The sequence below is a fragment of the Schistocerca gregaria genome, chromosome X, assembly GCF_023897955.1.
Source record: "Schistocerca gregaria isolate iqSchGreg1 chromosome X, iqSchGreg1.2, whole genome shotgun sequence".
NCBI lineage: Eukaryota > Metazoa > Arthropoda > Insecta > Orthoptera > Acrididae > Schistocerca > Schistocerca gregaria.
Genome location: NC_064931.1, coordinates 855,479,498 through 855,501,153, shown reverse-complemented (window position 1 = coordinate 855,501,153; position 21,656 = coordinate 855,479,498). Strand labels below are relative to the sequence as shown.

Sequence of the window (21,656 nt, the reverse complement as noted above, 5' to 3'; positions counted from 1 at the left end):
CAATAAAGTTTCCCCTTCCTGGGACAATGAATTCACGGTGTTCTTATTTCAATTTCCAGGAGTGAACATTTTCTGAAGATTGTAGAATAAAAGTGAATACTACAGAAGGAAAAAAAAGTCGGTATCAAACACCTCTGAATTGAAAGACATTACATAAAACCTCAGGAGCCAACATGACTTGCACTTCGGTTTGTGTTCACACTATATTTATAAGATACCTGTGTTATTATACTTCAATGTATTATGGTATTAATTATCCTATGACTATTGGTTTTTATGTATATCCACATCATTAGTACTGCCCATTACTACCTTCATCTTCATCTATTTACATTCTCCACAAGCCATGACGGAGGGTACCATGTATGACTACTAATAATTTCCCTTCCTGTTCCACTCAAAAACAGAGCAAGGACTGTCCACATGTCTCTGTATGAGTGCTAATTTCTGTTATCTTCATCGTCCTTACAGGAAATGTATGTTGGCAACAGTAGAATTGTTCTGCAGTCAGCTTCAAATGCCAATTGTCTAAATTTACTCAACAGTGTTCCTCGAAAAGAATGTCGTCTTCCCCAAGGGATTCCCATTTGAGTTCCCAAACCATCTCCATAATACTTGTGCGTTGTTTGAACCTATCAATACCAAATCTAGCAGCCCACCTCTCACCTGGTTCGATGTATTCCTATAATCTGACCTGGGATGAACCCCAAACACTTGAGCAATACTCAAGAACAGACTGCACTAGCATCTATCTGCTGTCTGCTTTTACAGATGAACCATACTTTCCTAGAATTCTCCCAAAAAACTAAAGTTAACCATTCCCTTTCTCTACCACAATCCTCACATGCCTGTTCCACTTCATATTGTTTTGCAACATTACTCCCAGATATTTAAATGATGTGACTGGGTCTAGCAGCACACTACTAACACTGTATCTGAACAATATGGGTTTGTTTTTCCGACTCATCTGCATTAACCCTCATTTTTCTACACTTAGAGCTAGTTGCCATTCAGCACACCAACTAGAAATTTTGTTGAAGTCACCTTGCATCTTCCTACAGTCACTCAATGATGACACCACCCCACAGATCACAGCATCATTAGCACACAGCTACAGATTGCTGCTCACTCCATTAACCACATCATTTCCGTATATAGAAAATAAAAGTGGCTCCGTCACACTTCCCTGAGGCACTCCTTATGATATCCTTGTCTCTGACGAACACTCGCTATTGTGTATGTTTGTTAACAGTCTGCAGTCGGGCATTGTGTCAAATGAGTTTCAGATATGTGGAATCTAAATGTTACCTTTCATCCACCATACACAGGATATTATGCGAGAAAAGGGCAATCCGAGTTTTGTATGACTGATATTTTGAAAAACTGTGCTGACTCATGGACAGATGCTTTTCAACTCAAGTTAATTTATTACATTCAAACTGAGAATATGTTCAAGAATTCTGCAGCAAAATGATGTTATGGATGTCCATCTGTAATTCTGAATGTCTCTTCTTTTACCCTTCTTATACGTAGGAGTCACCTGTGCTTTTTTTTAGAGTTGCTTGGGACTTTGTGTGGTGTGAGAGTTCCACAATAAAAGGAAGCTAAGTAAGGGGCAAATGCCTTAGAGCATTCTTTGTAAAATCAGACTGGGATTCCATCTGGAGTTGGCAACTCATTTGTTTTGAACTCTTTCAGTTGTTTCTCTATGCCAAGGATGCCTATTACTATGTCATTCATACAGGAGTCTGTGAAATGGTCAAACAAAGGTACATTTGTACAAGTCTCCTGCAGGAATGATTTCTTAAATGTGAAATTTAAAACTTTGGCTTTACATTTATTATCTTTTATTGCCACACCAGAATAGTCAAATAGTAACTGCATAGAAGCCTTAGAATGACTTAGCAATTTTATGCAGGACCAGGATTTTCTCGGATTCTTGGCCAGATCTTTTTACGGATGTACAAATCTCTACAAACCTTTGGCTGTTATCATTTGCACATTTTCTTTTGAACCAAGAATGCAACAGCCTTTGTTTCTGTCTTTGATAATTCTTACGGTTTATATGGCCGTGGTCCATGGAATTCTTCCATGGCCTTAAAACCCGGAAGAATTATTAACAACAGTACCATCCGCTTGTGAAAGCCTTCATTGTATAGCCTTTACTTCCGCAGGATTTTCAAAATGTCATTGTTATATCATGGTGGATCTTTTCTGTCCTTAACCCACTTACTAGGCACATACTTCTCCAAAGCACGATTTACAATCCATTTTAACTTTGCCTGTAACTCCTCTATGTCCATCACACAGGAACTAAATGGTATCTATTCATTGAATAAGTGAGATGTTAACAACCTATTATCTGCAGTTTCTAGCAAAAACACTCTCCTAGCATTCTTGTCTGATGTATTACCTTTAGTAACCATAGCCACTGCGATGATGTCCCAACCACTAACTCTTGTCTCTTTACTGACGTCATCGATAAGGTCAGGCTTGTTGGTAACTACAAGGTCTAAAATATTTCCACTGGGTGTAGGCTGTTGAACTAGCTGCTCAAGACAGTTTTCGGAAAATGTGATCAGATGTACTTCGAAAAAGTGCCTGTCTGTACCCCATGCAAAGGCTCCACAGACATCCCAGTCTATACTCAGTACTTTAAACCCACCCATAAGTAGTATTGTATTATGTCGGTCTTTATGTGCTACAGACTGTAGAATTTCTTTGAGTGACTCTACAACTGTCATAGTAGAATCGGGTGGCTGGTAAAAGCATCCAACAATTATTCTGATTTCACCTAGTCCTGTTATATGCAACTAGATAACTTCACTGTCACACTTAATTTCAGTCTCAATAGAGGCAATACTTTCATGAACTGCAATGAATACTCCCCTTCTATGGTATCCAATATGTTTTCCAATATACATTCCATGACTCACTCTGTGTCTCAGAACCTTCTACTTCAGATTTCACCCAGCTCTCAGTCCCATGGAATAATTTTGAGCACGAGAACTTTACTGGACGGCAGTAAATTTGGGAACTTTATTACGAATACTTTGACAATTTACTAATAAAATTTTGACAGCCCAAGTGTCATTATATTCTACTTTTGTGTAGTGCAGCCCTGGCCTATTCCTAATTCCCCACCTGATAACACTGGTCCAGAAATCTGCAACTAATAACGGCACAAAGTTGACAAAGCTTTAGTTGAGACCCTCCACCCAACTCCAAACCAAATTTGGGAAAATGCTGCAAATTTTGATTTCCACTTGCACCCCATGAATGAGGTCAGCAGCCTTCAACACTTCTGCCAGCCTCATGTATGAAATGAGGATGGCCACAGAACCCATGTAAAATGGGCACTGTTGAGGCCGATGTGAATCACAACTTGCATAGAACTGCGCTCTGCCTGCTCGATAGCCACAGGTAATGCTACCTCCACATCTTGTATTACACAGCCTGGACCAACATTGCTTTGGTCATCTAGTGTAGTGGATGCTGGTCATCATCTGACTTCTGCAAATTTTGATTTCCACTTGCACCCCATGAATGAGGTCAGCAGCCTTCAACACTTCTGCCAGCCTCATGTATGAAATGAGGATGGCCACAGAACCCATGTAAAATGGGCACTGTTGAGGCCGATGTGAATCACAACTTGCATAGAACTGCGCTCTGCCTGCTCGATAGCCACAGGTAATGCTACCTCCACATCTTGTATTACACAGCCTGGACCAACATTGCTTTGGTCATCTAGTGTAGTGGATGCTGGTCATCATCTGACTTCTGCAAATTTTGATTTCCACTTGCACCCCATGAATGAGGTCAGCAGCCTTCAACACTTCTGCCAGCCTCATGTATGAAATGAGGATGGCCACAGAACCCATGTAAAATGGGCACTGTTGAGGCCGATGTGAATCACAACTTGCATAGAACTGCGCTCTGCCTGCTCGATAGCCACAGGTAATGCTACCTCCACATCTTGTATTACACAGCCTGGACCAACATTGCTTTGGTCATCTAGTGTAGTGGATGCTGGTCATCATCTGACTTCTGGAAGACCAGTCCACATACTGGCGGCACAGCAGATAACTTTGCTTATTGTGGAATATCCCTCTGGGCTGTTTATGCCAATGTGCAGCTGTCGATAGTTCATTTTGATACATTTAATGACTATTCTAGCTAAGGAGCTTCCACGTAATTCTTCTGTCTGAGAAATGGCTTACACCAGACATCTCCTTGGATTCCATTTTTCTCATGTGACTATAAACTTTTAAGGTCTGATTGTGTAACTCATTGTGGGAGTGGGGTGGGTGCATGTTTCACTCCTATTTAAAACTGATGATATCAGATACATCGGATGCTAATGGTGATAGAGAAGCCGAGTTCTCATTTCCCGAATTAAATGTATTTAATCAGGAATTTTTGATTGGAGTAATCTATAAACAACCTGAAATCAGCATGATATCATACCAATTAGACTTTTTCCATGCTCATGACACAGTATGAGCATGTATCATTACAGGAGATATAAACTTCCAGCTACTCTTGCCCTGCAAAGAATTAAAGAAGACTATTACTTTCTAACAATATGAGTATTATCTACGCTGGAATGCTACAGAACAATAATGTGATGAATATAGTGGAGCATACTTCATGTGCAGCTCACGTGCATGCACCCAAAGGCACCGTGTTTTAGAGAACAGCTGAAAATACACACAGAAGCTAATTCAATATCCATGGTTGTAAACTCTATAAACAGACCATCAAACTGTCACAGAAACTGAATGAAATACTGTGAAAAAATATTAATATGAAACAACATTTCTGTAAGAGCAGCAGATACTAGCTGAAGAAGTAACAGCCAAAAATCTCATCCAATACACTTAGCTTTTATCACTTGTAATTAATTACCAGCCTTTACTCAAATATAACTATACCAGAAGCTGTAACAGTAATCCAAAAGAACTTATGAGTATTAAGAGTTAGTTAGTTAGTTATATTACTTGTTCCATGGATCATGAACATGATTCTTTCGTAATGATGTGGAATGTGTTAAAGTACAAAAGATTCATTTATCCCAAATAATCTTTGTTAGTCTTATATATGGTACAATTGTTAATACTTACTGTATTTCTTTAGCCTATGTCTAAAAATTCATCTATGGAGTAGGAGGAGTTGTCATTCAGGAATTCCCTCAACTTACTTTTGAATGCTGATTGGTTGTCTGTCAGACTTTTGATATTGTTTGGCAAGTGACCAAAAATCTTTGTGGCAGTATAATTCACCCCCTTTTGTGCCAATGTCAAATTCAATGAGTGGTAGTGAAGGTCACCCTGTCTCCTAGTATTGTAGCTGTGGACTGTGCTATTAATTCTGAAGTGATCTGGGTTACTAACAACAAATTTCATTAGGCTGTATATATATTGTGAAGCTACTGGCAATATCCCTAATTCTTTAAATAATTGTCTACAAGATGATCTTGGATGAGCCCCAGACATTATTCTGATAACACGTTTTTGTGCAATAAATACGTTCTTTCTTAGTGATGAATTGCCCCAAAAGATGATTCCGTAAGAGAGCAACGAATGAAAATATGCATGGTAAGCTAACTTACTGATATGCTTGTCTCCAAAATTTGCATAGGTAGCTGAGCTCAATCGTTTCAGTAGATTGTGAATGTGTGTCTTCCAGTTTAAATTCTGATCAATACAGACACCCAGAAATTTTGAACAATCTGCTTTAGCTAAAGATTTTCCCCCACACTCTATATTTATTTCCGGTGTTATGCCTTTCCCTGTACTGAACTGTATGTACAGTGTTTTTTCAAAGTTCAATGAAAGTCCATTTGCGGAAAACCACCTAATAACTCTTTGAAAAACATTATTTGCATTTTCCTCAGCTGATTCTTGCTTTTTAGGCTTGGTTACAATACTTGTGTCATCTGCAAAGAGAACCAAGTTTGCATCTTCATGAATATAATTAGGCAAGTCATTAACATATATTAAAAACAATAAAGGCCCCAAGACAGAACCCTGTGGTACCCCATTCTTGATACATCCCCAGTCTGAATAATCTGATGCCCTTTGTGTACTATGTGGGTTTACTGTTTCAACCTTCTGCATTCTACCAGTTAAATATGAAGTGAACCATCTGTGTACTGAACCATCCATTCCATAGTACTTCAGCTTATCTAAGAGGATTTCATGATCCACACAATCAAAAGCCTTAGAGAGATCACAGAAAATCCCAATTGGTGATGTTCTACTATCCAGAGCATTTAAAATTTGATCAGTGAAAGCATGTATAGCACTATCTGTTGAAACACCTTTCTGAAAACCGAACTGACATTTTGTTAAAACGTTATTCCCACTGATGTGTAAAGTTACTCTTGAGTACATTACTTTTTCAAACACTTTTGAGAAGGATGTCAGAAGTGAAATAGGACGATAATTGTTGACGTCTGTCTTGTCACCTTTTTTATACAAAGGTTTAATTATGGCATATTTCAATCTGTCAGGAAATATCCCGATTCAATGAGCAATTACATATGTGGCTAAGAACTCGACTTATCAGGTGTGGACAAGATTTTAGTATTCTATTGGAGATACCATCAGTTCCATGTGAGTTTTTATTCTTAAGTGAATTTATTATTTTCTTAATTTCAGATGGTGAGGTGGGTAGGATTTCAATTTCATTTGTTTGCACCGGGAATGCCTCTTTCATATAGAGTTCTGCCCTATCTGGTGAGCAGCTAGTGCCTATATTTTCCACTACATTTATAAAATGATTATTAAAAATATTTTCAACCTGTGATTTTTCATTTATAAGCTTTTCATTGTGCTTAACAGTAATACTGTTGTCTTGTGACCTTGGTTGCCCTGTTTCCCTTTTAACGGTATTCCATATTGTTTTAACTTTGTCATCAGAGGTGCTAATCTCAGACTTGATACACATACTTCTGGATTTTTTTTATAACTTTCCTTAGTATATTACAATATTTCTTATAATGGTTGAGCTTTTCTTCATCTCGACTTATTCTAGTGTCTTGGTATAGTTCCCATTTCCGGTTACAAGAAATTTTAATCCCTTTAGTCAGCCATGTTTTTTTATCAACTTTATTTGAATTATGATTCACTAATTTCTTAGGAAAACTGCTTTCAAATATACCCACAAGTTTATCATGGAATAAGTTAAATTTAACATTTGCATCAGGTTCCCGATAAACATCCTCCCAGTCTACCCGTTTCAAGCTTTCCTTAAATTGTTGAATTGTTATATGGTTAATTGGGCGTATTATTTTGTTTTTTTTTTTCACATTACTGTATGGAGCAAAGTCATGAATTGAAAGTAGCTGTGCATCGTGATCAGAAAGCCCGTTCTTAATAGGATAGGTGCTTACTTCTTTTAATTTATCTTGGTCTATGAAAAAGTTATCTATCAGGGTGCTACTGTCTTGTACAATACGAGTAGGAAAATCAATGACTGATGTCAGATTGTAAGAGCAAAGTAATAGTTCAAGGTCGTTCTTCTTGCTTGAGTGTTTAAGAAAATCTACGTTAAAATCTCCACAAATGATAATGTGTTTTCCTTTTTCTGACAGATAACGCAGCAAGAGATCTAAGACAATTGCATACACAGAGATTGTGGAATTCATGGAACTTCTCCAACTAATTCTAGAGTTACAACTATTTTATATTTAACAGAAACATTTATAAGCAGCCAGATGGCCTTGCAGTGGGATGATGTACATCTGGTACTATAGCTAACATGCACAAAAATCATTTGGAACAAAAATTATTTAATAGCCATGAACCCCGCATAAAGAAAACTGAATTTTAGGGGACATATGTAGATGACACACTACTGCTAGTAAAAGCAGATTCTGAAGAACCAGCAGACATTCTAAATTGTTTCAATAGTCTACATGAGAAAACTACATTTGAAGTGAAACATGAATATAAGAAAAGCATCAACCATCTGGAACTAAATATCACAAGACAACACCATATGCACAATTAAAATTTATAGGAAAAATACAATGAGTGACACTACAATCCCTGCAACCTCACGTTACCCAAACATCCACAACAGGCAGCATACAGGTCAATGCTACATATGGCAACTAAAATACCTTTTGAACAATGAGAACATGCAACACAGTGAAACAGATAGCAGTTGCCAGTGATTATACTGCTTGCATGGTCAACACCATACTGGACAAGGTGAAGAGTGTCTAAAGAAAAAAAAAACTGCATATCTAGCACCTCTTACATTGGCAATATATCACAGAGATTTGCAAATATTTTCAAAAACCACATCTAATAAACTACAACAAAAAATAATACATAGCTAAGTGTAATTGTGACCCACACTCAAGCTCCGGAATATACAAAGTAACATGCAGGGAATGCTGCATGTCCTGCCTACGACAAACAGGAAGAGATTTCAACACCAGGTATATACACATTAAAGCCTACACACACACACACACACACACACACACACACACACACACACACACACACACACAATACAGGGCACCAATTTGGAGAGCTAAAGCATAATGTCAAAGTATTCCACTAACCAAATAACGGACATAAAATGGATCATTATAATAACTGGAGATATATCTGCATTACAAAAAAATATGAAGATAAAATATTCACACTCTGACTGCTACAGACATACACTCTGCACTCAGGGTTGCTTTGTTTTAGCTGTACTGCTCACCTAATACTGCTAACTATGCTGACAGGCTGCATTCTGACCCCTGGGAAATACTTATCATCCGATTTTAAGAAAAACACTCAGAGAGTAAAATTATGCATATTACAGTGTTACATTTTCACTCAATAAAGGACTGAATTTCTTTTCGTTATTCATCACAGTTATTGGGCTGCATCAAACTAAATAAAACACTGCATGAGTATCAAAGAGCTTGCAGAGGTAAAAACGTGTTGCATAGACTCTGTGTATGGTTGATTTCAGCTCATACACTGCAATCCAAGAAATGTAGATACGATATCAAAATTTTATTTAAAACTGAGAGCAGAATGATGTATCTCATTTTGTTCTCAAGATATTGTTTTTTACACCTTGTGGACAGTTGGGAGCTGTGAGTCCTATTCTGTCCCCGCATGTTGGGTAATCGTATGGTCATAACAATCTTAATATTTCTTCAATAGTCCAGGATATCAAAACGATGTTTTTTTTTGCAAATGATAGCATGCAAAGAGGTATGTTTTATGATAAATGGTTGAAATTATTTTATTCACTGAGATATGGAAGTAGCTCATCCACAGCAGTGAGACAATTGGCAGAATGGGACACACAAACACGTCAATAGCACTTAAGGGGAGTTGGAACGCCCTATCCCAACAATGTTAAATTTAGCGAGTTTGGCTTCCCTGTATTTCAGGAACCACTGTAGCCATTGACATTAATCTTTTACAGGCCATTAAACTGTATGCTCCAAGTCTACTGTACTACAATAATTACATTTCAGCCACTACTTTGGGAAATACAATTTTTTAACTAGACGGTTAAAGTTTTGTGTACTGTACTTCTTTTATACATTATCCTAAATCATTTTCATTATATGTAACATTATGTTGTCATTTTAGTTCAGTAGACTCAGGATATGTATGTTATTACTCCCTCAAAATACGAATACTCTACTCGAAGTGGTTTCTGAGATTTAGGGAAAAATACAACAGAAAATGTAAATTTTCTGGAATGGCTTCCAACGTTTCAAAAGACTGTAACTCATTTAATACATACTTAATTTTTTTTATTTTTAGCCACTCAGAAGCAACCTTGCACCATACTGTATATCATCCTCTTGATCTTTTTCCAAGTTTTTTTCTTCTTTTCTTCTTTCTGGACTCCTCAGTGGCCAACTGTGCTGCATACTCTGCTTTATCAATGCAAACCTTGTCCGTCAGTTCAAGTTCTCTGATGCAGTTTGCTCCAGGATTAATTCCCATATGCACTTTCACCCTACCAATGTTGCCATCATTAAAGCAACAAGAGCATCACTGACCCCCCACTTTAGTGTCTTCATTCTAACAAAAACATTTTTTGGTAAGCGAGTCCATATATGATTATTGAACAACTCATTGGGATTTTGAGTCTGACCACGCAGACACTTCTTCAGTAATTCAGGATTTGCCAGGTCTCTGTAAATAGAAATAATTCAAAAGCCAAGATCGCTTAAATACTGTTTACTGGATAACCTGTTTTGAACACACTAAAGGTGCTATCATCGGATCTGAATATAGGTTAGCATTTATAAACCATTTGGATATAACAATACATGAGGCAGAACAGCTGATATAAAATCATTATCAAAACAAATCTTTTCCATAAAATATTTAAAACCGAAGTCACAAGATAAAACTATTTGGTACATGACCACTGCTCGACTAACAACGGTCAGCATCACACTGATGCTGGTGGAAATAAAATTGTGAGGACAGGTCATGAGTCGTGCTTGGGTAGCTCAGTTGGTAGAGTACTCATCCATCATTTCTGATAGCAGGAACCACCACAGCTATGCTCGAAGGGGTAATGGCATAATGAGCCTGATCTGGTTGACTGCTGTCTTTCAATTACGCATCACCTTCTCAAAATCATTTATTCCATGCGAAAACACACACATGTGACACACCTTTTTCGTTACACACAACAGACATTCAGGCACAAATTTAATTTCCCGACACACCTTCAGCAGTCAAAAACAGCACTACACCTCTCTGTTCTTCCATCCTGGCCTCTGTAGTAACGTTTGATGCACACACTACTTGCTGAGCTCACCTCAAGCATGTCTAACAGACAAATGGCACAGCAGTGAAGTGCCTACCTGTGTTACTAACATCTGTGCCATGCTCATTATACAGCCTGCCTCATTTTCATTTGACTGCTCTTATATTTCGCGCTCTGCACCAAACCAGTGAACTTATTTCCCAAATTGGTTCTTTTTATACTGCAGTCATATGCTACTTAATGCAGTCACTACTCACATATGAAAAAAATGAAATGCAGAAATTACAAACAGCTTATTATTATTATTATTATTATTATTGTTAATTTACTGCTACTGTACTACACATACTGTAAAGTTAACTTGCCAAGGAGGTCTTGTTAGATGTAGGAGATGGCCTGAATCTCACGTATGAACATAACGAAACCCAAATTCCAATGATTTCAACACTATCTCTAAGTTATGTCAATTATAATTATCCGGGCTGTTATGCCGTGGTCGGTTGATGAATTTTGTCTCAATTCAAAATGTTTCATCTCAGACTGCGGGATACATCTTCAAGGGGGTCCGTAGGTCGATGGAAGGTCCAACACACCCATTGGCTCACTACTGTACTACACTGCGTGTTGGACCTTCCATTGACGTACGGACCCCCTTGAAGATGTCTCCCGCAGTCGGAGATGAAATGTTGGGAATTGAGACAAAATTCATCAACCGACCATGGCATAACAGCCCGGATAATTATAATGGACATGATATTTCCGGCCGTGAAAGTATACATTTTAGTACTATCTCTAAGGCACGCAAGTAATTTTTCACCTCATTATTAGCCGTAATACTTCAGAGACCAATACCGAATTCCATTAACAAGTGATTAAATGATAGAAGCAATGACAAAAACTGACTTGAATCACCACCAATTAAATTTGAGGAATGGGGCATCTTCTTACAGTATAATGGCAATGCACAAGTGTAACATATATTTATACACAATTATGACATCAAAAATTACATTATTCAAAATAACTCAACATGGAAAATGTAAAGATGTTAATTTCTTTGGTGGCATATGGCTCAAAAAGTTGCCTGAACTGTACTTACCTAAATGAATTTGCAAGTGTCATTTCCACACCCTGTGCCTCAGCAACATGCTTTGTATATCGTTGCAGCAAACAGAGTGACAATAGAAGCACCAGCATGATCACAGTTAAAGCACAAAGTAATTGCAGCACCAGTGACAGGACATGTTGAGAGGGCTCAGCTCGAAGGGCAGCAGGGCCAGGACCTGGGCTCAAGGTTGTCAGGTACGAACTGTATGCTGGCAACAATGATCGTCCTTCTCCATATACTGAAAAATCAGACATTATATCTAATAACTTCACACTATGAAACCAACATTCTTCGAAACGGGAAACTGTTAATCAGAATGGGTATTAACATTTGTAAAGAACTGATTCGCCTAGGCAAATATTTACACAGTGTTTGAATGAGAAGGGGTTTGTGAGTATCATTTCTTCCTACTTCTATTACCATATTAATTTCATCCATATTTTGCAGCTTTGAACATAACTGTATTCAATACACTGGTAGTATGAATTCACACTTCCAGTCTATTATCATAGCATCTCCGTACAATATATTTCTCCAGTGCTGTTCTGTTTGTTATTTCACGAAATACTTGCTTATGTAAATTAATGCCTTCACCAAAATATGCAAGTTACAAGTCTTATTGGGGCAATGAAGGCCATTCATTATTTATTTCAACTAATTACTGAAATTCAGTGGGTTTTCAGTTGTCCAAAAGTTTTGTTTTGTTTGCAGTGGGCATAAAGGAAGACTGGGACCAAGCTGCAAAGAGTTGTTTTCTCTTTGCTTAAAAACAAGTCTTCATATCAGTGTCAGTTGTAGATGTGAAACAATTACTAACAAAGAGATAGAGGGGCTGGCCAGTACTTACCTCAGCTCAGTACAGCCGATAGAAACACAAAAAACAACCGAAAATTTAAGTTCCTAGCTTTCGGAATAAATGTTCCTTCATCAGGGAGGAGAGAGGGGAAAGAAAGGGAAGCAGGCTTCCCTCTGACAACCATGCCTCCATCCTTGCTACCTTCCCTGTTTTCCTTTCCCTGTTGCTTCATAACCTGGGTTGTGAGTAACTAAATCCACTTTCCCTTCTTCCCTTTCTTTCCCCTCTCTCCTCCCTGATGAAGGAACATTTATTCCGAAAGCTAGGAACTTAAATTTTCGGTTTTTTTTTGTGTTTCTATCGGCTGTACTGAGCTGAGGTAAGTACTGGCCAGCCCCTCTATCTCTTTGTTAGTAATTGTTTCAGTTGTAGATGCTTAATTTAACAACACATATAAATATTTTTTTCTCTCATGTATTTAAAATTAGCTGTCATTTGACAGCAAGCAGATTGGACTACTCCCAGGAAAACTGCAGCAGTGGGAGCCTGCCTTGTTGGTTCTCACAGTGTTATGACTTCTACTGCACAAAGTTTTGTGCCTGCCACTTCAAAAGTCAAAAATATTTCTAGCTGTGTAAATCATATTTATTTCAAGAAAGAATATAGCTCCAGCCTCAATTACAACTAAGAAAACATTTCTGACATGATTTTAAACATTAACAAAGACCTACAGCATAACAAACACAATGTGATAGAAAACTCAGGAAATAACTGTTGCCGGACAAGGCAATTAAAAATATAAGTATGTCAATGAGTTGAATAGTTTTCAAGATATGACATGGCAAATTTGAAATTGTTTCCTGAGTGACAAAAATTTATCCATTTCAAAACAATTAACATAACCCTAGCTCAAATTAAAATTAATATTAGGTATTTGACTTCCTTAGATAAACAATAGATTTACCAGATATGAATATGATTTTCTGGGAGATAGCGACTTTAAAGCAATTTTCCATTGACCTGGAGAGAAGATCGAAGAGGTGGTTGCCTGCAGATAGTACAGGGCGGTTATGATCAAACTTTCGCCAATGAGCCAGAGTAGATGGGAAACAGCTCACTGTATGGGTACCCAAATTTATAGGAATGACGTTCAGATTGTGCACTGCAGGACTTACACTATGTGATCACAAGTATCTGGACATAAAAAAATACTTTTTCATATTAGGTGCATTGTGCTGCCACCTGCTGCCAGGTACTCCATCTCAGCGACCTCAGTAGTCATTAGACATTGTGAGAGCAGAATGGGGCACTCTGTAGAACTCGCAGACTTCGAACATGGGCAGGTGATTGGGTATCACTTGTGGCGTATGTTTGTACGTCCACTGTTTCCGATTTGATAGTGAAGTGAAAATATGAAGGGACATATACAACACAAAAGCGTACAGCCAAATCTCATCTGTTGACTGACAAAGACCGCCGGCAGTTGAAGAGGGTCGTAATGTATAATAGGCAGACATCTATCCAGACCATTGCACAAGAATTCCAAACTGCATCAGGATCCACTTGAAGTACTATGACAGGTAGGCAGGAGGTGAGAAAACTTTGATTTCAAGAGCGAGTGGCTGCTCATAGCCCACACATCAAGCTGGTATATGCAAATGACGCCTCGCTTGATGTAAGGAGTGTAAACATTGGATGATTGAACAGTGGAAAAACATTGTGTGGAGTAATGAATCACAGTACACAATGTGGTGATCCAATGGCAGGGCGTGGGTATGGTGAATGCCCGGTGAATGTAATCTGCCAACATGTGTAGTGCCAACAGTAAAATACGGAGGTGGTGGTGTTATGGTGTGGTCATGGTTTTCATGGACGGGGCTTGCACCCCTTGTTGTTTTGCATGGCACTATCACAGCACATGCCTACATTGATACTTTAAGCACCTTCTTGCTTCCCACTGTTGAAGAGATATCGGGGATGGGAATTGCATCTTTCAACATGATCGAGCACCTATCATAAGGCATGACCTGTGGCCCAGTGGTTACATGACAATAACATCCCTGTAATGGACTGGCCTGCACAGAGTCCTAACCTGAATCCTACAGAACACCTTTGGGATGTTTTGGAACGGTGACTTCGTGCCAGGCCTCACCAACCGACATCAATACCTCTCATCAGTGCAACACTCCATGAAGAATGGGCTCCCATTCCCCAAGAAACCTTCCAGCACCTGAATAAATGTATGCCTGTGATAGTGGAAGCTGTCATTAAGGCTAAGGGTGGGCCTACACCATATTCAATTCCAGCATTACCAATGGAGGGTGCCACGAACATGTAAGTCAATTTCAGCCAGTTGTCCAGATACTTTTGATCACATAATGTATGTTGTTAGAAGTGTTAGTATTGTGACTTGTCATTAGGCGTTGGTACTGGTCCGGCAATGTAGGGTTTAAACACATGCATAAATGTGCATTACAGTTGCAGACAGTCAAATCAGGACTAGACAAGGTGAGCACGGCTTTACTCACAGTGCTGTTTTACCAAAATGGAAGTAAAAGAGCTGCTGCTCTTTATGAATATTGATGCATTAAAGGAAGACAGGGAGGTCTTTCTCCATACCAGGTTTGAAGAACATGAACTGCAAATTTGAATTAACTGGTGATTTGGGAGCTGCTCGTAGGAGAGACAACAACCACTTGTGCCACAAATTGTTGAAGAAATTACTATTGCCATGGCTGACAATGCTGGACGCAATGTGTGATCTCTTAGCAGTGCATGAGCTGAATATACCATGGTCCACCATTCAAAAAGTTCTGCAAACAACTGTGAAATGGTATCCGTATAAACTTCACATTACTCATCAACTTTTGTCAATATTAGAGTAGACTTTGCTCTTCCATTCCTTGCAAGGCTTGATGTTGACAACATGTGGCACTAGAACATTTTGTGGAGTGATGAAGCACACTTTACATTCACTGAGGCAGTGAACACTCACAATTGTCACATTTGGGGATAACCAACACCAACAAACATTTATGAACTTCCCCTGCATAGTGAACAACCATTTTTCCTTTGAGTAACTGTGACCCCAGGTACCAAGGACATGCAGTATGAATGGCACACAATACTGTTATCTGATTTACCAACAGAGAGAGGTACTTCAGACTCAACTGTTTAGATGCATGGTGGAGCTCCACCTCACATTGCTCATTAGGTCACTTGGTTACTCCATAAGACATTAAGAGAAAAGCTAATCATTGACTGATTGCTCCAAACTGCATGGTCACCAAGATCACCAGATTTGAACCTGTGATATCTTTGGCTGTGGGGTTACTTGAAGAACAGGATTTAACAACAAGACACTAACATAGGTTGGAGGTTGGAATTTAGTGTAGTAAGGGAGGCAGCCAATGCCCAACCTGCGATGTTTTGGGCAATAGCAGAACAACCTCTTGTGAGGTGCAGATGGTTGTCACAATGAGCAACACTTGTAACCTGAAGTGTAAATATGATATGCAATTAGTGTATGTTGACCTCTCATGTAGTAATTAAAATGTGTTTCTTCCAATGGTTTATTTGTTATTTCTTTTCCACATGTCCTGCCAAATGTTTCCACTAAGTTGTCCTACGATCACTTGTTATTTGTGACACACACACACACACACACACACACACACACACACACACACACACACACCAGGTAATCAAGCTGCAAAGAATAAAGGTTAAATTATAGTATTCCATCAAGGTCAGGGTCATTAGAGCTGCAGCACAAGCTCAGTTTGGAGAAGCATAAAGCTGGAGAACGTACCGTGATCCTATTAACTGAACTATCCCTGTATTTGCCTTGAGTGGATCAGGGAATCCATCGAAACATACCGTATTTACTCGAATCTAAGCCGCACTTTTTTCTGGTTTTTGTAATCCAAAAAATCACCTGCGGCTTAGAATTGAGTGCAACGTAAGCGGAAGTTCTGAAAAATGTTGGTAGGTGCCGCCACAACTAACTTCTGGCATCGTATATATGTAGCGCCACACAGGCATACTTTGTAGACACAAAGATAAATACTGGCGCCAAAACATCTGCGTCAGTAAATAAATTAAAAAAAAAAAAAAAAAAAAAAAAAAAAAAAAAAAGTGGAAGACTAGCTTTTTTCTCCACCCCGAGTCTCGACCACTGCATTTTCATACTTTATCCAATGGAGTAAATACAAATTCCGTATTGTTCATTTTCGAATGTAGCAGCATTTCAATGTACTACGAAAATCCGACTGGCAAGACTGTTTGGAATGTTTATCAATATGGCCAACCGTATGTTCTGAATTCTTTCCTATCTGTGAGAAGAGATGGTTGCTAATAGGAACTTTTATGAGTTGTGAATCACATACAGTATTCTCCTTCACCATAAGAATAATACAAATATAAACATTGTGCCATGTATTCTTTCGTCTGCTATCTCATTTAAATCCTGTCTGCCTAATAAACTACGAAACTAGAATGACACAACAGCAAACGCGGAAGAATATACATTTTATGTAATGTTTATATTCGTATTATTCTTATTTCTAATAGTGATACAGTCAGAAATGAAGCACGGCAATTGAGTAGATTTTAAAGCTAAGATGACTAATTTCTGTGCAGAATGTAGTGTACTAAAGAGGCGTCTGCAAAGATTTAGAAACATTTTCGCTAAACTCTCGTTCATAACATCTATCATACGCAGTCTATTATTTGGTTCTTGTTGATCATTATCAAAGAAAGCAGCAGTGTATGTAACAACAAATAGCTGTCTCTTGCCATTGTTTCGTTAATGAGACGATTCCTATTTTTTCATTTTAATTATAAGAGGCAGTAGCGCGCACAAAAGCAAGCCATGCTGCGAGCGGCGACAGGTCGTAAACACTCATCATCAGAATGCAACAAACAATGCATGACTCAGTACAATAATGCATTTTCAGCTTAAGAGTGACGTAAACACCTATAACAAAGAGAACGGCACTTATGAGATCAAAGAAAAATCAGCAACCGATTCAAATAAGACGAAGCACGTGAAAAAGGAAGGGTACCCTATAAATACGGACGGAGCACCTGACGCATAACAACGGCTACCTGGTAAAGCTTAACTGCTGAGCTTACAACTCGAACCAAACTACTGTAGCTGTATCGTCATTCATTCGACCTAAATTGTCTCTCTTATTAAGATGGACCAACTTCGTTTCGATTTGGGTGGGGCCTAAAACTTTTCTCTCCCCTTGAATTTCGAGTCTCAAATTTCAGGTGCGGCTTAGATTCGAGTAAATACGGTACATTCAAATGGCTGGCAGGAATTTAAACCTTGCTACAACCAAATATCGCACAAAATATTAACTGCTGTAGAAATTCACTTTATAACTGCAGCACAGGTGTTACCATGTAGGATTCCACAACAAATACATAAATGGTAATAAGAAGGTAAAAGGTATTCATATAGACTATGCCCCCATGGCATTTGGGAAACAGAGACAAATGAGAAATAGTTCCTAAACATCAACATTTTTTGTTTGCTCTATTTGCTAATGTGTAAAATGAAATTTTTTGCTAAAGAAATATAAATGCTATTTCATTATTACCAACTAGATCCCAGGATAGTTTTTTCACATTACATTATATTTGACACAAATTATATTAATTCTGTGAGAGAGAGTCAAATCTCCCTCTTTGGGCATCATCATCATCATCAGGTTGTGTGTCTTGCGGTAGGTTTTGACTGCATAGCCCTCCATGTTTCTCTGTCTTTTGCATTCCTCTCCATTCTTTGGTACCCTCCTTGTGGTCTGCTGATGACATCCAGCATCTGAAACCTCCTTCTGCCCCGCCCTCTCTTTCCCAGAATGAAACCTTCAAATGGCCTCTACTAGAAGGAAATCTCTTCTTAGACTGTGGCCTATCCAGTTCAGTTTCCTTTTCTTCACTGTCAGCAGGATCCTCTGTTTTTCTCCAACTATCCTCAGTACTACTTCATTCCTGGCATTATCAGTCCAGCTGATCTTCTACATTCTACCCCATATCCACATTTCACAAGCTTCAATTCTCTTCACATCCTTCTTTCTGAAAGTCCATGTTTCTGCTCCATACAAGGCCACACTCAATATGAAGCACTTAACCAGTCACTTCCTTAATTACTTGTTTAAATAACTAGTTAGGAGTCTTCTCTGCTTTTGAAATGCCTCTTTCACCAGAGCCATACACGTTTTAATATCTTGTTGGCAATCCATGTCTTCTTTAATCCAACTTCCTAAATACTTAAATGCTCTTACTGTTCTACAATTTCCGACTCCAACTTAATTTTCACTTTTCTTTTGTTTAGGCCTATGACCATGCTTCTGTTTTTTTTATTTATTTATTAATTTTTATACCATATGCTGCACAGGCTTCATTCAGTCATTTAGCATCTGAGTCAGCATCTCTCTAGTTTCTGCGAAGATCGTCAAGTCTTCCACAAATCTTATACTTTCAATTTTCCGCCCACCTATCCTCACGCCTCTTGCCCCATTCAAACAGTTTTCCAGCACTTCCTCCAGATAGATGTTAAATAAGATCGGCGAGAGACAAGAACAATGTCTAACACCTCTCCCAATCTTGCTGTCTTCAAAGATCCCATTGCCTATTCATATGCGAGCTTTCTGATTCAGGTACAGATTTGCGATTAATCTTGTCTCCTTCCACTTTATTCCCTTCTTTTTCAAGATATCATAAGCTTAGCCCACTGCACTCTATCAAAGGCCTTTTCAAGGTCTATGAAGACAGCATACACTTCTTTACCCTTTTCTATGTATCTTTCACCAATGCTTCTTTGAAGTCCGATGGCATCTCGTGTTCCCTTTCCCCTTGTGAAACCACATTGTTCTTCACCAAGTGTTTCTTCCAGCATTCCATATAGCCTCCTATTCAGAATTCAAAGAACTACTTTTGCTGCCTGTAATATTAGGCTGATTGTCCTGTGGTCTTCACTCTTTTTGGGATCGGGACTATTATACTTCCGAGAAAGTCTTCTGGCCATTCTCCTTTGTCACAGATGTACCTGCAAAGAGAGGTCCACCAATTTTCGCCCGTTTCTTTTAAACTCATAAAGATTTCTGCCGGAATGTCATCTACACCACACGTTTTGTTGTTTGTAAGTTCTGCCAATGCCTTATTTACCTCTGAACCTAGGATAAAATATACTTTTTCATCTTCATTTACTGATTCTTCCTTCTCAATCTGCAGATCGGAAGGTCTTTGATCCACTTCATAGAGAGTTTCAATATATTCTTTCCATCTGTTCTGAACAGCGTGTGGGTCACTTATAAGAGTTCCATCTGCCCCTTCTATCTCCATATTTGTTTTGTTCTTCCTTCCCTGAAATATTATTTCCTCGGCTACTTGATACATATTTTCGTACTTGCCCTCTTTCTCCAGTGTCTCAATTTCTGAGCAGATTTCTCTCGTCCATTTTTCCCTCGACTGATCAGTTAGTCTTCTCAGCTCATTGTTCAGTCTTCTGTATTGCCTTTTTCCTTAATCAGTTTGGGCGTTTTTCCATTTCTCCTTTCTGCCATCTTCAATATCACATCATTGGTAACCCATGGTTTCCTTCTCCGCTTGCACTTCAGCTGGTTTCCTTCTCTGTTTGCACTTCAGCACACCAACAACATCTTTACTGGTTGCTTTCAGGGTGTGTCTGAACTGGTTCCACTGTTCATTTATGCCCTCTGTCTTTTCTATAATTTTTCCACTTGTCTCTGAACTCTTCAAGCTTTTTGGTTATTTCTTCTTCCCTTAGAGCATCCAAGTTAAATTTCTCTCTCACTTTACCTACCAACATTCTTTTCAATCTAGCCTGCACATCTACTAAAACCAAGTTGTGGTCAGAGTTAATATCTTCTCCTGGATAAGCCTTGGCATTTCTCATCCATGTCCGGAATTTACTGTGTATTAGTATGAAATCGATCTGGTATCAGCTATTGTCTATATTCGATGTCCAAGTGAAATATTGGAAAACGTTATCTGGTCTTTTAAGCAGTGGCATTAGATACCCTAACTTGAATTAATATCAGAGTTGTAAAGGATTTACATTGTGACACGAAGTAGGCAACAGCTTACCAGTTGTTGACATAAGGGCAATCACAAAGCAAGTATCACAGATACACAACCTACTGAATCCTGAGCTTTCAGATCTGAATAATAATTCCTTCATAAAGACGCAAACATTGCAAAGGACAGTAATGTTTTGAGTGGAGGGGGGAGGTGGGATGGAGGTGTTATTAGGAGAGAAAAACGGTCTTCAAATCCCCGGTCAGGAGAGAGAAAAGCATGAAGTGAGATCTGGCAAGCTACAATGAGCACAGAGGAATCTCATTAGCATGTTTTTGAAGGGACCACGGATTTTGAATGTCACAAGCAGGAGGTTGGATGGTTGGTTTAGTAGGAGGAGTAGGAGGGGGGGGGGGGGGGGGGGCGCAGAAGGGACCATACTAATATGGTAATAATTCGAGTTTTTCATTGGTGAAAATCCAGAATTAAGGGTACCATATTTCAAGATTTGAGGTAATATACAATACCTTAATGCCACACTTCCAGAGATTCTATCTCAATAAATTATAGTTCAAAATGTGTCTTACTGTGAAAACATTTAGAATATTACACTCAGAAACTCCAAAAATTACACTTTGGCACAAAAGAAACAGCAATATGTTAACTGTGACAACAAGGGATAAATCCAATATGTTGGGTGTGTACACATCTGCCATCAGTCAACTGGAAAACAGAGTGTACCCTCTAGCCTCCAAAAAATGAACCTGGCACGTAATATTTTATATTTATTAATGAAGTGGGCTGAGTTTATACTAATGTCACAAAGTATGTTTAATTACGGTTACATGCCCAAGCTTAAATTTTTTTGTGGCATGTGATATATTGATGTAGTGATTTCCCAGAGAGAGGAAGGAGTGTCAGTTGATTGAAGGATGTGAC

General features: G+C 38.6%; 1 protein-coding gene across 1 annotated transcript in view; it reads right to left on the bottom strand.

Moving 5' to 3' along the window:
* Window positions 1-21,656, bottom strand: part of LOC126299594 (tyrosine-protein phosphatase 69D) — a 365,347-nt gene that overhangs the window by 128,047 nt on the left and 215,644 nt on the right. Inside the window, exon 14 of the mRNA XM_049991615.1 lies at window positions 11,861-12,107. Coding sequence (XP_049847572.1) covers window positions 11,861-12,107 — 247 coding nt within the window. The remainder of the gene's footprint in view (window positions 1-11,860; window positions 12,108-21,656) is intronic.